The 19639-nt window shown below is 38.6% G+C and overlaps 2 protein-coding genes across 2 annotated transcripts; both read left to right on the forward strand.

Moving 5' to 3' along the window:
- Positions 1 to 416: 416 nt before the first annotated feature.
- LOC101822995 (olfactory receptor 1468-like) lies at positions 417 to 1358 on the forward strand. Its single transcript, XM_005067415.2, has one exon. It carries the CDS (start codon positions 417 to 419, stop codon positions 1356 to 1358), a length of 942 nt encoding a protein of 313 aa, XP_005067472.1.
- Positions 1359 to 18148: 16790 nt separating this feature from the next.
- LOC101822728 (olfactory receptor 1-like) lies at positions 18149 to 19099 on the forward strand. Its single transcript, XM_005067414.2, has one exon. The coding sequence runs from the start codon at positions 18149 to 18151 to the stop codon at positions 19097 to 19099; it is 951 nt and encodes a 316-aa protein (XP_005067471.1).
- Positions 19100 to 19639: the final 540 nt, after the last annotated feature.

Consider the following 19639-nt stretch of genomic DNA (forward strand, 5'->3'; position numbering starts at 1 on the left):
AAATACAACCTAAGTCTAAAATGATAATTTAAGCCATTCAAATGCATAACATTTCCATTGGGATAGTGTAGAATCATAAATCGAGACTGTTTACAGTCAAGGGGTAGAAGAAAGAGCATAGAAAGAATTTAAAGAGAGAAGGAAGGGGAGGTTTTACAACTGAGGTCAGGTTGTAAAACAAAAAAAATAAAAATAAATAAAAAGTATAATTTAATGGATACAACACTGAAATATGCAAGTTTTACAAAAGAGTTAAGTCATTGTGTGTATAGAATTTTTGCAATTTGGGTATAGTTATAACATTTTGATGACTGTGAGATTAATTCTTATAAATGACTTTTCTTAGATATATGTTCATTTCGTTTGAAATTTTTGAGGGATCCTGCTATTTTCCTTACAGATATTCCAGAAAGATCATGTCTGAAGACAACCAAACTGTCATCTCCAAGTTTCTCCTCCTGGGCCTGCCCATCCCCCCAGAGCACCAGCACCTGTTCTATGTCCTGTTCCTGGCCATGTACCTCACCACTGTCCTGGGAAATCTCATCATCATCATCCTCATTCTACTGGACTCCCATCTCCACACACCCATGTACTTGTTTCTCAGCAACTTGTCCTTCTCTGACCTCTGCTTTTCCTCTGTCACAATGCCAAAATTGCTGCAGAACATGCAGAGCCAGGACCCATCCATCCCCTATGCAGTTTGTCTGACTCAAATGTATTTTTTTTTGTTTTTTGGAGACCTTGAGAGCTTCCTCCTTGTGGCCATGGCCTATGACCGCTATGTGGCCATCTGCTTCCCCCTTCATTACACCAGCATCATGAGTCCTAAGCTCTGTGTGAGTCTGGTGGTGCTGTCCTGGGTGCTGACCACATTCCATGCCATGCTGCACACTTTGCTCTTAACTAGATTGTCTTTCTGTGACAAAAATGTGATTCCCCATTTTTTTTGTGATCTGTCTGCACTACTGAAGCTGGCCTGTTCTGATATTCACATTAATGAATTAGTGGTATTGATCATAGGAGGGCTTGTTGTTGTACTCCCTTTCCTACTCATCATAGGGTCTTATGCACAAATTGTCTGCTCCATCCTCAAGGTCCCAGCAACTCGAGGCATCCACAAGGTATTCTCCACTTGTGGTTCTCATTTGTCTGTGGTGTCACTGTTCTTTGGGACAATTATTGGCCTCTACTTATGTCCATCTGCTAATAACTCTACTGTGAAGGACACTGTCATGTCTATGATGTACACAGTGGTGACTCCCATGTTGAATCCCTTCATTTACAGTCTGAGGAACAGAGACATGAAAGGAGCCCTTAAAAGAGTGTTTCAAAAGAAAAGTCTGTTCAGACTATGATAATCACCTCACAGATGTTTCATAAAAAAATCAGATAGCTATGTAGATACTAATATTAGCATTTCTTGACTCTTTTACTAATGGAGCATTCTATATAATTAGTCAATATTCAAAAACATGAATATTATTCAATTATTCAAAAATGTCTATTTAACTAGGGACCCCACTGTGACTTCCTGTCCTTGTAATTTAGAAAATATTGTTTAAGAACTTTTATGCAATTGTTTTCTAAAATGACATCTCTATTTCATACATCATCAAAATGTGTCCTGCATATTATTTTGTTCAGAACTCAATTCTCACACAATATTGTATTTAGTGTTCTCCCCATCCTAATTTTTATGAGTATGTAATCTTTTCTGGGATAGCCTGGCCTTAAATAAATTTTTCAACACTGTTACTACAGCACTGTATTTTGGATTTTCATGGGAATTATGATATACCCAAGGGTTGTAATTCTTTCTCTCCAGTAACATGGCAAAAAGATAGAGGCTGGAAGATAGTTCAGGTGGTAAGGATGCTACCCACACGTTTATTTGCACTTCTGAAAATTTGGATTTAAAAACTTTATAGCTGTGTTTATTCTCTTAACCATAAAAAGGAAAATAGAGTAACTTGATTTGTTTTTCAGGGTGGAGGGTGGAACTCAACCATCTCCCATACCACACAGAGTGAGATGAATTGAACCCCTGTATAATGGAAGACTATATGATTCTACAGTTTCTTTTCCTTTTCTCCCACTTCAGAAAAAAAGTGGGCCACTGGTCTTTTTAAACCCTTAGCATCAGTATGGTATGGGGCAGGCTTCCAGCTATGGTGGATTCCTTTTCTCTGCTGAGTATTCTTGTAGAAACCAATCCTACCTCTTTCATCACCTTATATCTTCTGTTAACCCCTACATATCCATGAGAATCCCAGACCTTCCTCCAGATTTCCGTTGTTCTTTTCATATACCCAGAAGGCAGCTCCAGTTGGATACCTATGGCAGTTAAATCTCAAGGTGAAGAATCTTGAACCCTTTCTGTTCTTCCTAAGTCTGAACTTTGCCTATTATTACATGTCTTGATTTATGATGTCACTTCCCACCCAGTTACCTGAGCAACCACATCTGTACACATATTAAACTCATTGTAGAAGTCCCTTAGACATGGTATCACAAGAGAAAAGTAACTAATATGCGATGCCCACACATAGGGTCAGAATCTGCACATAAAATGTAACAAAGGCTTAAAAAAGAACAGAGGCAAACATGGCTTCTTGGTAGGAGAATTTTCTTGGGTGGGCTCTGTTTGCTAGAGGCAAGCAGAAGCTTCAGCTCCTTTAAGAGAGGCTTCCTGACTCAGCATTAGCAGCAAAAGCTGCAGGGCTGTTTTAAGAAGCTTTGCAATCAAACAATTAAATGGTGTTTATGAGTAGCTGGTGGCAGCATGCTTCTTGGTGATGACATGAACCTAGTAACTCCACCATGAAGCCTACCTAGCCTTGCAGAAAGCCAAGGAATAGAATGGGGCCAGCTGCCACTTTACTCTTATGTTTGCAGATAAAAACGCATGTGGTCAGAAAAAGAGATAAACAGTAAAGACAGATTCAGATGAAGAAAACCTCTAAATGTCCTACAGTGTGCTTAAAAATATATGTAGGCTTGGGAGAGAAAAGAAAAAGGATAGAGAAAATCCTTTAAAAAATATAGTAGCCAAGCAAGCTAATCCTCTGACAGAAGAAACCATCCTGAGTGAGGTAACCCAGTCACAAAAAGACAAACATGGTATGTACTTAATCATATATGGAGGTTAGACATGGATCATGATAATGCCAGTCTGCACTTCCACTGACAGAGAGTCTGGGAAACAGGAAAGAACCTAAGAGAGATATGCATGGCACCCCAGAGAAGAGGAATGAGGCAAGATCTCCTGAACAGATTGGGAACATGGCAAGAGGTGGGGAGGGGAGTGGGAAGCTGGGGAGAAGAGTAAAAAAGAGTAGGTCATGGGGGAACAGGAAGGTTGAGTGGGGGGTAGAATAAGGGAAGAGGGAATTATGGGTTAGAAGACAGATCTGGCACCAGTGAGACCTCTAGAGATCTAAAGGGATGGCACCAATTGGCAAGCTTAGCAATAGTGGAGAGACCACCTTAAATGCCCATTCCTGATGATGAACTTGATGTCTACCCTATATGCCATCCTAGAACCTTCATCCAGTGACTGATGGAAGCAGAGGCAAACACCCACAGTTAAACCTGAACTGAACCCAAGGATCCCAGTGACAGAGATAGAGGAGTTATGAGCAAATTGGCAAAGAATGGGCTGGCAAAACCAGCAGAGACAGCTGATCTGAACAAGGGGGAGCTCTTGGACCCCAGACCAACAGCTGGGAGGCCAGTATGGGACTGATCCAGACCCCCTGAGTATGAGAGTCAGTGAGGAGGCCTGGGAAACCTATGGGGCCCTGGGCAGTAGATCAGTGTTTATCCTTGGCATACAAATGGACTTCGTGTGTCCATGACACAAAGAGGGATGCTCTCTCAGCCTGGACTCTTAGGGGAGTGCCTGGATAATGCCATGAGCTAAATGACAGACTCTGGATATCCCCTATGTGGAAGGAAGTGGGTATAGGGTGGGAGGCTGGGGGGGATGATGTGGGGGATGCAGGAGGAGGGGAGGAAGAGGGAACTGGGATTGATATGTGAAGCAAGCTATTTAAAATTAAAGTAATATAAATAAAGTTAAAAAATATATAGTAGAGGGGAGTTGCCTCTAATTAGTTACCCAATACCAAAAGGTTAGCCCTGAAGTTATATACATATAAGTATATGGACTGAGAAGGTTGTATTTATACATTTAGCAATATATATTTAATACACGCACATTATGCATACACACACACACACACACACACACACATATATATAACACAAAGAAAATTAGGACTTGAATTTGAGAGAGAGCAAGGGATTGCATAAGATTGTTTTGAGAAAGGAAAAAGGAAGAGTGAAAATTGTGTAAGTACATTTTAATTTCAACAAATAAAACAATTACTAAAAATTAAGTATGGAGGTTCCTGAAAATTACCATATGATATATACATATATGTTTGTGTGTTTAGAGAAAGAAAAAGACAGGAAAGACAGAGCTAATTTTATTTAGTTACAAAGTAGAATGAAAATACATTATTTGCATCAAAATATATGAAAATACATGTTATCATATTACATGAAATAAGGCAAATAAAACCAAGGAATTGAAGTGGTTGCTATGATCAAAGCACAATAAGTTCATGTCCAGAAATTTCAAAAGTACCATCACTTTGTATAATCACTATATTCTAATAAAAATTAATTTGGTTTTGTTAATTTCTTTGTTCTAAAATAATAATCAAAGAGAAATAATACACCCTATTGTTAATGGTGCCTGAAAACAGAAACAACAACAATGAAAAAAGTCCAGATTTGATTTAAAAGAATTCTCAAGAATTGGTCACATATATGTGTATATGTATATGTGTATTGTATATACACACATATAATATTCATGTTATATATATGTATATAATGACTGAAAAGATGGTTTGATTTTATAATATAAAAGGGTTTAAGAGCTTGTTATTTTTACATACAATTTTATGTAAATGTTTTAATAAAGAATTGAAAGGGCTGGGCGGTGGTGGCGCATGCCTTTAATCCCAGCACTCGGGAGGCAGAGGCAGGCAGATCTCTGTGATTTCGAGGCCAGGCTGGACCAACAGCCTCCAAAACAATACAGAGAAACCCTGTCTCGTAAAACCAAAAAAAAAAAAAAAGAAGAATTAAAAGGAATGATGATAACTGTATTTAACAACTCAAAGAAAACATGAACATGCTCTACAAATTTTTTTAAAAAGTAGCATAATGAAATAAGGAAATGAATCTAAGACATGAAAATAAAATTAAATAGAATATCTAAGGAAAATTTAAGTTGAAATGACACTGGAAATGAACAACTCAGTAAGCTAAATGAAAATCTCAGCTTAAACCCTCACCAATAGAATAGGTAATGTGGGAAGTGGAGTGTCAGGACTAGAACACACGGAAGAGGAAACAGATCACTTAGTAAAGGCCAGCTGTGAATTTAAAATACATGAGCAGAATATGGGAGAGGTCTGAGGCACCAGGAAAAGAACTAATCTTTAAAAGGGCATAGAAAAAACGAGAAGAGCATTGTGACAAATGCATAGGCTATACTTTGAGTAAAATCACAGAAATATATAGTCAACTCTGTTTGTGGGGAAAAGATCCCTAACGGATCTGAGCCACCAACTTGAACTCTTTGAATATACCTCTGAATTTAGTTTTATAGAGTCTTTTTTTTTAAGATTTATACATACAGTATTCTGCCTGCATGTACCCATGCAGGCCAGAAGAGGGCACCAGATCTCATTATAGATGGTTGTAAACCACCATGTGGCTGCTGAGAATTGAACTCAGTACCTCTGGTAGAGCAGCCAGCGCTCTTAACATCTGAGCCATCTCTCCAGTCCCCGTTTTGTAGAATCTTTAGTTTTACATAAAATTATACATATTCACGTTGGTAGAAATAGAATAAGGTTTGTGCAAGGCTTATTAAAAGACATTTCTTCCGATGAGGTTGACTACTACAGAGTGTGAACACAGGATGAGTGAATATGACTGAAGTGTGATGACGTAGCAATACATAGATGCATAGAGTACATCAGCACAGCAGGGCTCAACCCTTCCTTTCCTTAACTCTCTTTATTCAGATCACCCCTGAAGTTCTGGGTACTAGCTCCTAACAAGTTCTCAGATCAGTTCCTTTATCTTCACTGCCAAGGCTGATGTGGTAACATGTTGTCAATACTAACAGTGGGTTCTCTTCACTTCTAGTACAGAAGTTTATTGATGGGGAACCGACAGACAGCTGACCTCAGCTGGTGGGAGGAGCTCATGGACTGTGGACCAACAGCTAGGGAGTCTGCATGGGACTGACCTATATGCTCTGTGTATGGGTCACAGTTATGTAGCTGTTTGGTCTGTTTTTGGGACTCCTAGCAGTAGGATCAGAGCCTGTCCTTAAAGCATGGGCTGGCTTTTAAAAACCTGTTCTACATGCTGGGATGCCAATCCAGCCTTGATGCAGCAGGAGGAACACCAAGTAGAGTGGACCAAAAAAAAATGTACCCTCTACACATAATAATAAAAAGCACAAGCATATAGAGTAAAGAAAGAATATTAAGAGCAGAAAAGGAAAAAGGCCAAGAAACATATAAAGGCAAACCTATCAGAATCACACCTGACTTCTCCATGGAAACTCTAAAAGCCAAAAGGTCCTGGATAGATGTTCTACAAACACTCAGAGATCATGGATGCCAGCCCAGACAACTATACCCAACAAAGTTTTCAATTATTATAGATGGAGAAAACAAGATATTCCACAACAAATCAGATTAAAACATTACATATTCATTAATCCATCCCTACAGAAAGTACTGGAAGGAAAACTTCAACCTAAGGAAGGTAACTACACTCACAAAAACATAGAAAATAGATAATCCAACTTTACCAAAAGCCAAAAGAAAAAGCGGGGTAAATGCACGAATAATAACACCACCAACAATGAATAAAAAACAAACAAGAATTAACACTGAATGGTCCTTAATCTCCCTCAACATTAATGGTCTTAATTTGCCTATGAAAAGACACAGGCTAACAGAATGGATAGAAGACAGAATTCATCCTTCTGCTGCATACAAGAAACCCATCTCAACTTCAAAGACAGACATTACCTCAGAGTAAAAGGTTGGGATAAGATTTTCCAATCAAATGGACCCAAGAAACAAGCTGGTGAATAATCCGTTATATCTTATCAGACCACCATGGTTTAAAGTTAGAATTCAACAACAACACAAATCACAGAAACCCTATAAACTCATGGAAATTGAACTATGCACAATTGCACCATTCCTGGGTCAAGGAAGAAATTAAGAAATTAAAGGCTTCCTAGAATTCAATGAAAAAGAAGACACAACATACCCAATCTTATGGGACACTTTGAAAGCAGTACTAAGAGGAAAGTTCATAGCACTGAAGAAACTGGAGAATAGTCACACTAGAGAATTAATAGCACAACTGAAAGCTCCAGAACAAAAAGAAGCAAACTCACACAGGAGGAGTAGACTCCAGGAAACAATCAAATTAAGGGCTGGAATCAATAAAGTTGAAACAAAGAAAACAATACAAACAATCAATGTAACAAAGAGTTGGTTCTTCAAGAAAATCAACAAGATAGACAAACCTTTATCCAAACTAACTAGAAGGCAGAGACAGAACATGAAAATTAACAAAATCAGAAATGAAAAGGGGGGACATAACAATGGACACTGAGGAAATCCAGAGAATCTTCAGATAATACTTTGAAAACCTGTACTCCACAACATTTGAAAATTTAAAGGAAGTGGACAATTTTCTAGATAGACATCACTTATCAAAATTAAATCAAGAACAGATAAACAACTGAAACAGACCTATAACCACTACTGAAACAGAAACAGTCATCAAAAGTCTCCCAAACAAAAACATCCCAGACCCATGTGACTTCAGTGCAGAATTGTCAGAAATTCAAAGAAGAGCTAATTCCAATACTCCTCAAATTGTTCCACACAATACAAGCAGAAGGTTCTTTACCAACCTCTTTTTATGAGGCTATAATTACCTGGGTACCCACACCACACAAAGACACAACTAAGAAAGAGAACTGCAAACCAATATACCTCATGAAAAATAATGCAAAAATACTCAATAAAATACTGGCAAATCCAATCCAAGAACACATCAAGAAAAATCATCCACCATGATCAAGTAGACTTCATCCCAGAGATGCAGGGATGGTTCAACATACAAAAACCATCAAGATAATCCACCATGTCAACAAACTGCAAATAAAAAAACCACATGTTCATCTCACTAGATGTGGAAAAAGGCTTTGACAAAATCCAACACCCCTTCATGATAAAGGTCCAGGAGAGATCAGGGATAACAGGAACATACCTGAACACAATAAAAGCAATATATAGTAAACCAACAGCCAACATCAAACTAAATGGAAAGAAAATCTACATGATTCCTCTAAAATCTGAAACAAGGCAAGGCTGTCCACTTTCTCCATATCTCTTCAATATTGTACTTGAAGTTCTAGCTAGAGCAACAAAACAACAAAAGGAGACTAAGAGGATACAAATTGGAAAGGAAGAGGTCAAACTTTCACTATTTGCAGATGATATGATAGTTTATATAAGTGATGCGAAAGAAAAATTCTACACGGGAACTCCTATAGCTGATAAACATCTTCAGCAAAGTGGCAGGATACAAGATTAACTCAAAAAAATCAGTAGCCCTAATATATATGGAAGATAAATGGGCTGAGAAAGAAATCAGAGAAATAAGCAGCCTTTACAATAGCCACAAACAACATAAAATATATTGGGGTAACGCTAACCAAGCAAATGAAAGATGGGTATAGCAAGAACTTTGAGTCTTTAAAGAAAGAAATTAAAGAAGATACCAGAAAATGGAAGATCTCCCATGTTCTTGGATAGGTAATACTATAGGAGGAAACCATGTGCCGCCATTAACCATGTGATTTACTAGAGGCACACGCAGATGAGGTAATAAAAGGGCGGTTTACCATACCACTAACCACACCCACTTTAGGCATGACTAAAGTGAACTACGTCACTAGCCAGGCCCACTTTTGGGCATGGCTAGGGGCGTTACGGAGGAAGGTATAAAAGACTGAGCAGCGGAAGTCTAGCTCTCTTTTTCTGGCTTTCAGACTTCCAGTTTGGCTCATCTGGGTTACTTGTTTTGTCTCTTGTGAGTAATCTCTACAATAAATACTTATTTTTACTTTCAGTAAGTGTGCCGTTTATCGTTGCAGCATCATAGTATCAACACAGTAACAATGGAAATCTTGCCAAAAGCAATCTACAGACTCAATGCAATCCCTATCAAAATACCGGCACTATTCTTCACAGTCCTTGAAAGAAGAATAATCATCTTTATATGGAAAAACAAAAGACCCAGGAAAGCCAAAACAACCCTGAACAATAAAGGAACTTCCGGAGGCATCACCATCCCTGACTTCAAGCTCAATTATAGAGCAATAGTTCTAAAAACAGCTTAGCGTTGACACAAAAATAGACAGGTAGACCAATAGAATCAAATTGAAAACCCTAATATTGACCCACACACCTAGGAACACATGATTTTTGACAAATAAGCTAAAATGACACAATGGAAAAAAGAAAGCATCTTCAACAAATGGTGCTGGAGTAACTTGATGCTGACATGTAGAAAACTGCAGATAGACCCATGTCTATTGCCATGCACAAAACTTAAGTCCAAATGGATCAGATCTCAACATAAATCCAGCCACACTGAACCTCTTAGAAGAGAAGGTGGTAGGTACACTTAAACAAATTGGTACAGGAGACAGCTTCCTAAAGATAGTTTCAGTAGCACAGACATTGAAATTGGCAATTAATAAATGGGACCTCCTGAAACTGAGAAGCTTCTGTAAGGCAAAGAACACAGTCAACAAGACAAAAAGGTAGCCCAAAGAATGGGAAAAGATATTCACTAATCTGGCAGAGGGTTGATCTCCAAAATTTACAAAGAACTCAAGTAGCAAGTGGGGTACAGAACTAAATAGAAAATTCTCAATAGAGGAGTCTAAAATGGCTGACAGACACTTAAGAAGGTGCCCAATATCCTTGGCCATTAGAGAAATGCAAATCAAAACAACTGTGAGATACAATCTCACTCCTCAGAATGGCTAAAATCAAAAACACCAAGGGCACTTTATGCTGGAGAGGATGTGGCGAAAAGGGAACACTCCTCCACTGCTGGTGGGAATGCCAACTTGTGAAGCCACTTTGGAGATCTGTATGGATATTCCTCAGGAAAATGTGAATCTGTCCATAAGATTCAGCAGTTCCACTCTTAGATATATACCCAAAAGATGGGCATTCATGTAACAATGACATGTGTGCCACTATGTTTATAGCAGCATTATTTGTAATAGCTAGATCCTGGAATCAACCTAGATGCCCCACAACTGAAAAGTAGATAGAGAAAATGTGGTACATTTACACAATGGAATACTACTCAGTGGAAAAAAATGGAATCTTGAAATTTGCAGGCAAATAGATGGCACTAGAAGAAACCATCCTGAGTGAGGTAACCCAGTCATGAAAAGACAAAAATGGTATGTACTCACTCATATATGGATTTCAGACATGAAGCAGGGGAGTGCCAGCCTACAATTCCACTGCCACAGAGTTTGGGAAACAGGGAGGACCCTAAGAAAGGTATGCATGTACCCCAGAGAAGGGTAATGATACAGGGTCTTCTGAGTGGACTGGGAGCATGGGGGAGGGGACAGGGAACTGGGGAAAGGTGAGAAGAAGAGAAGGAGAGAAGAGGAAATGGGGGAGCAGGAAGGTTGAGTAATGGGAAGAATAAAGGACAGCAGGATGAGACATACCATAATAGAGGGAATCATTATAGGTTTGAGGAGACATCTGGCACACTAATAATATTTTCAGAGATCTACAAGGATGACACCAACTGATAATCTAAGCAATAGTGGAGAGGCTACCGTAAATGCCTTTGCCCAATAATGAGATTGACAACTACCTTGTATGCCATCCTAAAGCCTTCATCCAGTGGTGATGGAAGCAGAGGCAGATACCCACAGCTAAACACTGAACTGAACTCCTGGAAACCAGTTGCAGAGATGGAGGAGTTATGAGCAAAGGGATGATGACCTGGTGGGTGGAACCCACAGAATCAGCTGACCTGAACAATGGGGAGCTCATGGACTCCAGACTGATGGCTGAGAGGGCAGGATGGGACTGATCCAAACCCCCCTAACATGGGTGGAAGTAAGGAGGCCTGGGCAATCTTTGGGGCCTCCGGTACTAGATCAGTATTTATTCCTGGCATCCAAATGGACTTTGGGAGCCCATTCCACATGGTGGGATGCTCTCTCAGCCTGGACATGTGGAGGAGGTTCTAGGCCCAGCCCGAATGATATGACAGACTTTGGAGATCCCTTATGAAGGGCCTCACCCTCCATAGAGAGTTGAGTGGGGATTGGGTGGGGGGTTGGGGGAGCTGATGGTGATCATGGGAGGAGGAGAGTAAGAGGATGCTGGGATTGACATGTGAAGTAAGATTGATTCTAATTTAAATTTAAAAAGTTCTAAGAGAAAAAGAAGAAGAATTTTAAGCCACCACAGCATCAACTTTACCCTGGTTGGCTACAAGCAGTCTTCTTGCCTTTGATCTCAGATGTCTTCCAGCCATTCACCACATAGAGTCATAGAGAATGTTCTAAACATTGCAATTGAGTACTTGTCTCCACACTCAAATGCTGCCATCCTCTCCAGCCTCATCTCCCAGCCTTTGCTTCCCAACTGGGCTCTGTTCTCCTGGAATATTCACAGTATCTTGACTACCAGGAATGCCCCTTATGTTGTAAATTTACTTAAAGTTAATGATAATCTCTGGGCTTTTCCAAATGCCCCTCATCTTTCTGGATCATTTTATTCCCTTTTCTTACAAATCTCCTCAGATTTAGATTAAATTTCATTAGAGAAAAAAGATATGTCTGTTGGAGCTCCAAAACCTTCTAATTTGACTGGTTATGATTTTCTCTAATGACCTCTATCTGCTACAAAGAGATGTTTCCTTCAGGGGGGGGTTGGAATATACATACACACATGCACACACCTAGGCCCTCTGTGTGTGGGTGACAGTTGTATAGATTGGGTGTGTTTGTGGAACTCTTAGCAGTGTGTGTGTTTCATCTATGTGTGTTTCATGTGTGTGTGTTTCATATATACACAGATACATATACATATAACAACAATTAATAAAAAAGAAACATTAAATTTGAAAGGGAGCAAAGAAGGTTATACAGGAGGGTTTGGAGTGAATAAAAGGAATGGAGAAAATTATATAATTATATAATCTCAAAAATAATAATAATAAAAAGATTATCTTCCGTGAACCAGTGGATAAGGTTACATCTCCTTAATAATGTTGTGGCACATTTTTCCTGTTTTTACATTATATGCAAGTTATATTTTATAACTTAATGTCTAGCCATATTCTACCTATTTTCCTTGACTAGACTTTAAGTTATAAACACAAGGCAATGTGCCAAACAGTATAGTGTTTGATTCTAAAAGCTTTTTAAACAAAGTTTTTATTGATAAATAATTCACCTATCACACAGTTTGCTTGTTTATACATTTCAGTAGCTTTTTCATAAGATTTGAAAGCCATCATTGTTTCAATATCTGTGTGTCCATGTACCACAAAACTCAAAAAAGAGAATTGTCAACAAAGACCATGATGTTTAAGTGAAGCATACATGAGAATATCAGGGTTGTAATGAACCCAGAATATTGCTGTAAGTATAATTTATTAGATATGTGGTTGAGAGTGCTATAGCAGTAAAAGAATGGGGAAAATACTCAGTGTGTTAATGAGTTTCTATGGGATTCGGGGATCCCGGGAGCCTGGGCCCCATAGAAGAGAAGAGTGAGAAGACAATTGTAGAAACTCCAATTGGAAATGCACTGTGTGGAAGTAAGAGACAGGGAGCAGTGTCTGGATGGAGCAACAATCCAACAATTTAGGTAAGCTGGCATGGGATTAAGAAGAGGTAGCCATTCTAAAATCCCCTTTCACAGATATCAGTGACAATTCTATAGGATAAATTAGAATCCACCAGCCTTATTTTCCACTATTATCAGTACTGTATTTCTCCTTGTGTAATTGAGGATCATCAGTTCTTTTAATAGAAAGTAATCCATGATATATTTCCATATAAACTTCTGCAATTTTCCAAGATCGTAGGCAAGTTGCTAGTGGAGTCTAACTCCTAAGGGTCTCTGAAAACTTAGATTGAGGTCCAGAAAGACAGTGCATAAACCATTCTAGGAAACCCTTTACACAAAGCTAGTTTTTTATCACTATCAATTAAGACCTCCCAATTTTAGTATGCTTAGGGATAAACTGAAATTCCCACTTGAGATAATACCTGTCATTTTGTACTCACATCTTCTTTCTAATACCAAGGTTTGGGCTCATTCAGTGAGTAGTGGTGATGACAGTGAGTCTTCCAAATGCAACAACATAGTGTCTCACTAGAAAGGATGGCATTGTGAGGTAAGTTTTGGTGTTTTCCCATCAGAATGATGTTGGTAGAAGCAGAGTAAATTGAAAGAACCCATTGCTTAAGTACTATGCATATCATAGTTCGGTCCTTGATAACTTAGGATGCCTATTACCATTGTGTTCCCTTTCGTCTTGCTCTTATTCCTCTAATGTTCCATTACCATGAATTATTGTATGTTTTTTACGTCTTTAAGTATTTGAATGTGATATATGTAAGTGTACCTGCTCACATGTAGGCATGCATGTTTATGGAAGTATATGCCTATATGTGTGCATGTAGGGACTTGAGGTTGACATCAAGTGTCCTCAATTGTTCTCCATGTTATTTTCTGATCCAGTCTCTTCACTGACATGGAATCTCTCTGTTTCAGCTAAAGCCATCTCAGACACTTCCTGGTGATACATTCTTAAGAGGCAAAGAAGTGAAGCAACTATTTGTCCAGTAGTTTCATTGTCAAGAAGTAGATACAGGACTAAAGAAATGACTCAGTTGTTAAGAACACTAGATACTCTTCTAGAGGATTCCAGTTTGATTCCAAGCACCTACATGATAGATAATAAACATCTATAACTCCAGTTCCAGGGGAACTAATGCTTCCTTTTGGCCTCCGTGGGCACTAGTATGCTTGTGGCCATGGGCATAAATGCAGACAAAACATCCACACACAAAATAAAAGCAAATCTATCTTAATAAAGAATTGGACACAGTAATTTGCAAAGTTTAGTATTCATAAATGGCAAAAGAGTAGTTATACACTGAAATAGCATATCATCAAGGAACTAAAAGTGTATCTAATTGGGTGAATTTCACAAAGGTAAAGTCCAGAGAAAATATGTTTATATATCTAAAAATAAACTGAAATTCTGCATATGGTTTTCTCATATTACTGGTGGCCAGTTTCATTGTTTAATTAGTGTTTTCCATTGTGATTGCTTCCAACTTTTTCTGAGGCATTTATTTAATTGCTATAAAATTAGTGGTCATAACTATCTTTAGTGATCACGGACAACATGATGCTTTGGAGGCTGTACACACTTCTGAATGGTCTGTCTACTCTAGCTAATTAGAATATACCTTGATTTACATAGTTATCATTTTTTAATGAGAATTTATTTTGGTTTTTACGAGACAGGGTTTCTTCTGTATTGTTTTCGAGGCTGTCGGTCCAGCCCAGCCTCGAACTCACAGAGATCCGCCTGCCTCTGCTTCCCGAGTGCTGGGATTAAAGGTGTGCGCCACCACCGCCCGGCTTGTAATGAGAATATTTTAATACCCCTTTTTATACAGTTTTAAAGAACACAATATATTGCTACCCATAGTCACTCTTTATAGTAGATTTCCCCTACTCAGTTCTCCTAACTGAAATCTTCCAACATCTCTCCAACTCATGTACACCATCAAAATGTTTTTGTGTGAGATGCTGGTGAGAAAATCCAGGTGTTACATATCCTAGAGCTACATTAAGCTACCATTGAGCCAGACTCCAGTCCCGTTTTGACAGTTTAAAAAACTCAGTAATGTATATTATATTGACAATTGATAGGATAGATTTTTCTATTGTATATTTGGAAAATTCTCATAAAATGCCATGGATGACGTATGAGATACCCAACATAAGGATGTTGTTTTTTATTAAATTAGCAAGAACTGATCAACTACTGGACTTAAGCAAGGGCACCACTGTCTCTGAGCCTCCCCTAAGAAACATTTTTATATTTATGTGACTATAAATCCCTTGTCAAATTACCTTTATTTTAACACACAGAGCTCACTTGCCAATGTATCCAGAGGTGTCTGGATGTTGGATTTTAAGAACTGCAGTTACCAAACTATCTTTAGTATTTTACATTCTCACTATATACAATATAATAAATAGAATGTATACTTATATATTATAATGCATTCATTTTTATATGTATGGGTTTTTTCCTCCATGTGATTCTATGTACCAAATGGATACAGTGACCACAGAAGCCAGAAGAGGCCATTGGATCCCCTGGAACTCAAGTTACAGATAGTTGTGAGCCACCATATGGGTGCTGGAAACTGAACTGGGGTCCTCGGGAAAAATAGCCAGTGCTCGTAATCACTGAACCATTACTCGAGCCCCATATAAATAAAATTTTATTGGCATGAAAGTACTGTTTAAAATCCTTGCTAACATTTGTCATTTTTAACCTTTATTTCCAGCTCTTCTGGTGAGAAGTAGTATCTTCCAGTGATTTCAGTTTTTATTTCCCTGATGAATAAAAATATTGGTCATTTTTACACAGTTGCTGTCGATTTAGGAATTGCTTGGGTTTGTTTGTTTGTGTTTTTGAGACTGGGTTTCTCTGTGTAGTCCTAGCTTTCCTGGAACTTGCTTTGTACACCAGATTGGCCTCAAATTCACACAGAACCACTTACTTCTGCCTCCAGAATGTTAGGTTCCCAGCAACCTAGGAACTTTTATTAGAGGCCATTTTTCCTTCAATTATGTCATTATAGCTTTAATTGATTGGAAAGAAATGTGAGTGGCACCTGGGACATTACACAATAAGATACATACATGAAAACTTGATTGCCTTCTGGTTTCTTCAACACATATTACTTACGGTTTTTTTCTCGTTATGAAAGTCAATGCATCAAGTTTGTCAGATTCGTGACTTATTAAATATGGTAGTTTTGAAAGGCTTTATTTCCCCCTCTTAATCAAGCTTGTGTTTTTTCCTCATGTCTTCTAATGACATTGCCAGCTCCCCATACTACAGGATCCACACACAGATCATTGACTCATCCCCAATCTGCCTCTTGTGCCAGGGAATCCTCCTTGGTTCCAGGGAGGATGATTCTTTCACCTTCTACTGTACCAGGAAATTTTTGTTGTTTTGTTTTATCTACCAGTAAATTTTTCATTTATTCTGGGTTTTGAGGTTTAGGGAACAAAAACTAAGTAAACTATGGACTCTGTTTTCCTACCTTGTCTATATCCTAAAGCAACGAATACAGAGATAACTACCTACCTCAGTAGGAGAGGGGTCAAGGGAAAGAGGAAAGAATCATCATCAATGTCTTATGGCTATGCTCTACATGGTCACACATTCAGACAATTCAGGGATTATGTTCAATTTTTCGATCCTTGAATTGGTTTATTTGGATTGTATACCCCATGGTATCTAGTTCTTTTGTGCTCTTCTACCAAAGTGGCAGGCACATTGTTTGGACTTGCTGTGTTTTCTGAACAAGTGGAATTGGTTGTGTGGCTAGATGTTCCTTATGCAGCATCCCTTAACCATCAGATGCGTGAATAAAAAAACAACAAACATGTCTTATACTTTCTCAACTCATTTTGTCTCTATTCTCATCTGTAAGGTTTAATCCAGATAACAAATACCAACCTGTCACGTGTAACCATTCTCAGACATTCTCCTGGCTGAAAACAAGCCTCTGAAGTGAGACTATCTGAACATAGCACCCAGGACTATTGCTTAACAGGTGTAAGATCTTGGGTGAGTCACTAAATGAGTATAAATGTCTGTTACTTACCTTAAAATATGAGTAATAGTATCTGTCTCATAATAGTATTTATTGTGTAAAGCAAAGAAGGCCAAGTGATTCACATTTATATCCTGGTATTGGGTAAACTAATATTCATTGCTCTGGACTTACTAACAGTACCATTGTCAACATTTTTACTACCACCATCACTGTGACAGTTTTATTTGTGTATTATTGTTATCTACTTGCTCATCCAATTCCACTCCTGGCATAATTACAAAACTTTTTCATTTTAATCCGGTGTTGAAGATTTAACACAGTAAATTGTACATGTTAAGCAATTGTTCTACTGATGAACTATACTCACAGCCTGACTGGCTAGTTTTACGTCAACTTGACACCACCTAAAGTCATATGGGAGGAAGGACCCTCAATTGAGAAAATGCCTCCACCAGACTGGCCTCTAGTCAAGCCTGTGAAGCATTGTTTTTATTGATGATTGATGTAGGAGTGCACAGCTCATTTTGGGTGCTGGTCCTTGCTACTATAAGAAAGCAGATGGAGCAATCCAGTAAGCAGCATTCATTCCTGCCTCCAGGTTAAGCAGTCCCGCCCTGGTTACGTCTCTTTTCTGACTTCCTCTGTTAATGAACTGTGATGTGGAAGTACAAACAAATCCCTTCCTCCCTAAGTTGCCTTTGGCCTTGGTGTTTTGCCACATCACTGGAGACAATTAAGTGACAGCCCTTTTTAATTTTTGATTGAGGTGGGTTATGTTACCAAGTTAGCCTCAAGCTCACTGTGTGGCCCAGCAAGGCCTTGGACTTCAGATCCTCCTGCTTCAGCCTTCCGAGTAGCTTGGATAACAAATGTGCTTTCAGAAGAACATTCTTAACCAAACTCAGTATTGTTGAATTTACAAATTATTAGGTACTTGGAAGAATGAATGTCATTTTTTATGAATCTCAGGTGTTAGATTTCGTTTTAAAATGTCTTTCTAAGAGTTCTGCATTGTATATATGTTTGTATATTGATACAAATCATTCTTAAGTTTGAAAAGGTTAAGAAGTCAACATGGAAAGAAGAAATCAAACTGTTGTCTCAGAGTTCCTCCTCCTGGGATTGCCCATTGAACCACTCCACCAAGACCTGTTCTATGCCCTGTTCCTGGCCATGTATGTCACCACTGTTCTGGGGAACTTCCTCATCATTGTCCTTATTCAGCTGGATTCACGCCTCCACACACCCATGTACTTGTTTCTCAGTAATTTGTCCTTCTCTGACCTCTGCTTTTCCTCTGTCACCATTCCCAAATTGCTTCAGAACATGCAGAGTCAAGTACCATCCATCCCTTATGCAGGTTGTCTGACACAAATGTACTTTTTCCTACTATTTGCAGACCTTGAGAGCTTCCTCCTTGTGGCCATGGCTTATGACCGTTATGTGGCCATCTGCTTCCCCCTGCACTATGTAAGCATCATGAGTCCCAAGCTGTGTCTCTGCCTGGTGACACTTTCTTGGCTACTGACCACAGTCATCTCTTTGTCTCACACACTGCTCATGGTTCAGCTTTCTTTCTGTGATGACCATGTGATCCGCCATTTTTTCTGTGACATGTCAGCTCTTCTGAAGTTAGCCTGCTCTGATATCCAGACCAATGAAATGATGATATTTATCTTAGGAGGACTTGTCATTATTGTTCCATTCCTGTTGATATTTTTATCCTATGTACGAATAGTGTCCTCCATTCTCAAGGTTCCCTCTTCTAGAAGCATACAAAAGGCCTTCTCTACCTGTGGTTCCCATCTCTCCGTAGTGTCTCTCTTCTATGGAACAATCATTGGTCTCTACTTATGTCCATCAGCTAATTATTCAACCAGTAAGGAGACTGTCATGTCTGTGATGTACACAGTGGTGACCCCTATGCTAAACCCCTTCATCTACAGCTTCAGAAATCAGGATATAAAGGGAGCTTTAAGAAGGGCTTTCTCAAAGCAGATGGATAGCTTTTCTTTGGGACAATGACTTTCAAGATTAAAAATATGTTTTCAAATTGTTGACACAGTTTCAAATAGTAACACATGCAGAGGTTCCCCCAAGTTCCTTTAGTTAGAGTCCATCATGCATCTTGAATTTATCACTATACTTCATGTATGGCATCACCTGAAACCTGACACACCCTGGGTGCTTGACCATGTAAGGCCATGTTCATTACTTTGCATATTTATTCTAGATGATTTCTTAGATTGAATGTATTTTCATATTTTCTAAAATATGCCTGAAAAGACTATGACTTTATTTACTTTTCCAAAAACTCACTGATTACTAAAATAGTAGATACCTACCTGAAGATGTCTAAGTAACAAAATGTGAAGGTCTCCTGAGATTCTGGATTCTTCTCTGTCAAAACAGTTAAAAGTTGTTATTCTAGATATTGTCTATGCACAACCTAGCAGTAGATGTAATAAATAAGTGACTTAAACACTTCTCTAATTGCTTTCATTTAAAATGTACTGTGGGTTCAGCTCAGTGTTTAGCTGTGGGAGTCTGCCTCTGCTTCCATCA

This window comes from Mesocricetus auratus, unplaced genomic scaffold (assembly GCF_017639785.1).
Source record: "Mesocricetus auratus isolate SY011 unplaced genomic scaffold, BCM_Maur_2.0 Super-Scaffold_100007, whole genome shotgun sequence".
In the NCBI taxonomy this organism is placed as follows: Eukaryota; Metazoa; Chordata; class Mammalia; order Rodentia; family Cricetidae; genus Mesocricetus; species Mesocricetus auratus.